The 4586-nt window shown below is 40.5% G+C and overlaps 1 protein-coding gene across 1 annotated transcript in view; it reads right to left on the bottom strand.

Moving 5' to 3' along the window:
* Positions 1–769: 769 nt before the first annotated feature.
* DLEU7 (deleted in lymphocytic leukemia, 7) overlaps positions 770–4586 on the bottom strand; it is a 32478-nt gene continuing 28661 nt past the window's right edge. Inside the window, exon 2 of the mRNA XM_019523967.1 lies at positions 770–1688. Within this exon, the coding sequence (XP_019379512.1) occupies positions 1461–1688 (228 nt within the window). The 3' untranslated portion in view covers positions 770–1460. The remainder of the gene's footprint in view (positions 1689–4586) is intronic.

The following is a 4586-nucleotide window of genomic DNA, read 5'->3' as shown; positions in this document are numbered from 1 at the left end:
TGGGGCTTCCGGCTGGGGGGTGGTGCCGGGCAGGCCCTGCTGTTGTGGGAGCCTGCCGGGCTTCCCCTGGGTCCTACTGGGTCATTTTTGATAGGAACCAAGGGCAGAGAAATATTAACTTTCTACATTTTTTTAGGGGCCCCGCGGGCTGGATAAAATGGCCTTGCAGCCAGATTTGGCCTGCATAGGCAACATCTGCCCACCCCTGCTATAATGTATACATCTCACCTCCCCCATTTTCCTTTAGGGAAAGATCCAAATACAAAAAAGGCACTCCCCCCTGCACCCCCGCACTTTTTTCACATATTTATTTTTGGTATTGCTTTTCATAGATTTTTTTCAAATACATGATACAGATCCTATAAAACTGAGCACTGTCATGTATAAAGTGTGGACATAAATATGGCCAATCAACGAATATACAGAATCATACTTGAAAAGTATTCATCTGATTATGTTCACGAAAATGCGTAAGAAAAAAAATCACCTCTCCAAATCCACTACAACAGCCAACAGAGGAAATTTTCTATATCGTGCTCTATAGAATTTCTTCATCTACTGCATGAGTTACAGCTAATATGGGTTAAATTTAGCCTTTGCAAACAAAGATTCTACAAAGCCTCATTGCTGCTTAGCAATCACACAGACATTAAATCTTACTGCAAATAGGAAAAATGCCTCTTTTCAACATTGCAGCTGCAGATGTTCAACAGAAGCAAGTTGGACTTCACAAATGCTCCCAGTTTGGCATTAAGAAAGCTGATTTTTTTTACTGTGTACTGCATAGCCACCAGAGCTGGGAGAGTTTTGCAAAATGACTTCCACAAATATTTGCTACAATTTTTAAATATGAAATATGTTAAAGTACAGCCGTACTCATGGCCCCTATGTATTTGATTTCCCTTAACATTCATGAGATCAACTACTGAGAGTTTTTATTACTTTAAAACTTTGATTCCCATGGTCTATAATAGTTTACTCGTTTTCCTTTTCCTTTTCTGAATTGGCAACTCCACACCTTAACCCTTCAGTTCAGTTGTTTCTTCATAGTAAAGTATTAACTAGCTAAAAAAATTCTTTGGAAACAAGTTTATCACTAAGATGGATGGACAGTCACAGATTTCGGTAAGTCCTCTTCTCAACCAGCATTGTTTGTCATGCTACCTCAATATTTGTGTTCAGTTCTGCAATGCTCTTTATTTGAAGTACAGTCATACACAATGCAGAGCTCCTCCTTAAATTAGCCGTTAACTTCCACTGATGACTAAAACTCCAGAGACAGAGATGCTCAGCATGAAAGCAGTATTTGGACCTTGATTATGAAGCTCTTATTTGCGTGAAATGAACAGGACCACTCTTTTAGGTAAAGACTGTAGTATCAGCCTTTCAAATTATTCATGATTTTGGAGGCAGTTAAAAGGTTCTATAAGGCTTTTATTTCTTATGGGTATTAGTGGTGCTCATCTGTATGATCTTGTTTCTCTCATCTCAGGGAGGTTTTGTAAGATTTGCCTCAGAGAAGATCGGGCGATGGCATAAGACTCTGAGGGGAAAACTGCAAGTGAACAAATCAGTTTCTTAACAATTGTCTTCAAACCTTCATATGCTGCATACAAGTCTCTGTCAAATTGCCATCCCTGCCCTTGTGAGGCCATGTGACTGCAGATGTTTCGAAACTCAATGCTATCCTAGAAGCAAAAAGAAAAGGAAAATGAGTGAAAAATAATGCCCCCACCCAGTGACAAAGACCTGACTGGCAGAGGCATAGCAGGGTGACTTCATGCCTGGGGCAGCCATGACATATGAGGCAGCACCAGGCTAGTGCAGTGCCAACTGCAGTGGTGTGGACCCCCCTCCCCACAGCTACACTACTTGTGACTGGCTCAGGAGTCACAGGAGCAGTCAGTGTGAGCCACAGCACCACAACCTCATATACATCCTTCAGTCAATTGTGGCAGACTTCAGTTCAAAAGAAAAGCCTGAAGTACGTTACTTGGCACAGATAGAGAAAGATAGTACATGTATTGCTTTGTTCATGATTGCAGGAAACGCACACTCAATGCATCCAGTGAAAAAAGAATAAAAAATTCATAACATTTTTTGCAAGAGTCAGAAGTGAACAGGCGCTTGTGACTTGAGAGCTGTGGTCTCTTTATCACTGCGCTTGTCAATACTGTCGCACTTTTCTACACAGAAACCCTTATGGCATTCCCCCAGTTCAGTGAGAACTGTCCTACATTCTGAGACGCATGCAAGGTGGTGGTTACACAATGCTGTGCATGATGTGAAACATGGGGTATCATTCACCTACCCACTTTTAAAGGTCAGTAGGCTCTTCTGAACTCTGGTAACTTATTTTATGAAGTCTGTTCTTAATCTTATTTTTGGTATCCAACCTCAGTGCCTTAAATACTGAAAAAATCTTTGCACGTAAGTGAACATTTGTTTTAAAAAATGACATCAGGATTCTGTGTTCCCAGCACACAGAATGCCTACAGGCTACAGTGCAAACTACTGTCATAATATTAATAAAGGTGATCTGCAAACCAAACGTGGAAGGTGAGTTAGTGAAAACTGCAATGTCTAGTTTTCCCAATCAATTAGGCTTGGCATTCAGCAAAAATATAGCTATAAACTAACTGCTTATAGCTATAAAGTAACTGCTTTTAGGCAGCAAGAAATTGAGTAGCAGCTGTTGCAGAGCTGCTGTAGTTGTGTAGAAACTACTGCTTTGTGTAGAAACTACTGTTTTGGGCTGCCTCTTGGAAGCAGGATCCTAGATAAGTCATAATTTTTTCATGTGAATTTGCAAAGGTTCCTTTTCTAAAATTATTTTAATTTTCCCTTTGAAGCTTACCTTTCAAATCCCGCTCTATAAGGCTTCCTGAGGTATAAAATCCTTAGTCAAGTATATTAAAAGGTCAAAAAAATTGCACTAAGCAAGCAAACTAGCCTTGCTAGCTTTTCCAGGTGTCCTGCACATGGGAACTTGAGGATACAGGACAGAGAATTAAAACCTGGCTTATCTCCCTCCTTTCAACAAAACTGGATACTAACTAACAGATGTAAATGGAAAAGTTTCCATATTAAAAATCCCTTCTGCTTTCAGTTCAGAACAATGGACTCTTGTGAAGTAAGGTGATAGAGAGTAATAGCTCAAGTGGTTCATAGGCCTCTAACAGAAACAAGCACAAATATTTGCAATGATTTAATTTAAAGTGTTTTCAATTTCAGTGCAGAAGCCTATCCTCCCTGCAGCTTTCATTTGTCAAGAGCCATATGTTTAGACAGATGAGTTAATATCCCACATGGTACTGATAGAGCTTCACCAGAATAAAAACTGCATGGCCCACTAGTTCTAAAGCTCTTAAAACTAGGGCTTGAAATTTGCTACCATTCTTTGAGTGTTTTAGAGGCTTGTTACTTAATGTTATGCTGAATCTTTAGCCCGTTTCAAATTACCCAACTTCTATGTTTTGAACACTAATGTAAATGTAATATTAACTACCAAGTGTCATTTAGTTTATGCTGATTCTACCTTTAACAAGTTTCGCTTAAAGAATATATTTTTAGAAGAATATATATATTTTTTAATTCTGGGACATTAATTTGACAAATCAAGTAAACCTTCATACAGTCAAGACACTTGTTCTATTTCTTCAGCATGCTCAAGAGTTTGAGTTTTGGTGTTTTGTTAAGAGGCTGGAATTTAGGAGTTCATAAGTTCCAGTCTCAACCTATTAAAGACACAATAACTAAGTCAACTCTAGGATATTTTTACCCAAAGTTTCCCAGGGTGGCTACCACTGAAGGCAAGGGTGGTTCACCAGCATACTAACAATCATATTGTGTGGAAGTACTGAGAGCAGGTTTAGATGTCACAGGCACTTCTACACGTGCTCGGGAAATGGGGAGTGGCACTTTAATTAGAGTGGCTCCAAGAGCCGCTTTAGTTAAAGTGCTGCTGCGTCTTATGTATCAGCGTGCCTGTACTTAAAATGGTGGCAGGGGCTCTTGAACTAAAGCTTGTTTGACAAGCTTTAGATCAAGTGCCCCCACTGCCATTTTTAAGCACAGGGACACTGATACACAAGGCACAGGAGGCTGCTGGAGAGTGGTAATTGCCACACTCCAGCAGACTCAATTAATCGAGTGTGCTTTGATGCAGTGAAATTCCAGTGCATCAGAGCAGCCTCCATACTCATGTATAGGTGCCCCAGACCACTTAAAATAATCAGGAGCTACCAGCACCTTCCATCATGGCTGCTGTCACTGGTAGAAACGTATCAGTGGTAGAAATAATGGGAAATCATGGACTGTATCCTACTGTAGACAAGTCATCCTGCAGTTTCAGGGAAATTGTTTACTTCGCTCACCCAAATCCAAGATGACATTGAACTTAAGATGACCCCCAATACTTAGCTTCTATACATTGGAAGGTGCTATTATTTTCCATGTATAGAACCTAATTAGTGGAAGATCTTAAATTTGTCCTCCCCATTGCTGTGGCAGGGAAAGCAGTGGCAGGGGGTAAGGGGACAGACCCCTGTCCCCTTGCCACCACCCCTGTGCCTGTGGCGGGTGCA

Source organism: Gavialis gangeticus, unplaced genomic scaffold (genome assembly GCF_001723915.1).
Source record: "Gavialis gangeticus isolate Ggan-Ray unplaced genomic scaffold, GavGan_comp1, whole genome shotgun sequence".
Lineage (NCBI taxonomy): Eukaryota > Metazoa > Chordata > Crocodylia > Gavialidae > Gavialis > Gavialis gangeticus.
Note: the sequence above shows the minus strand (reverse complement) of the source record. Positions and strands in the feature narration are given on the sequence as shown.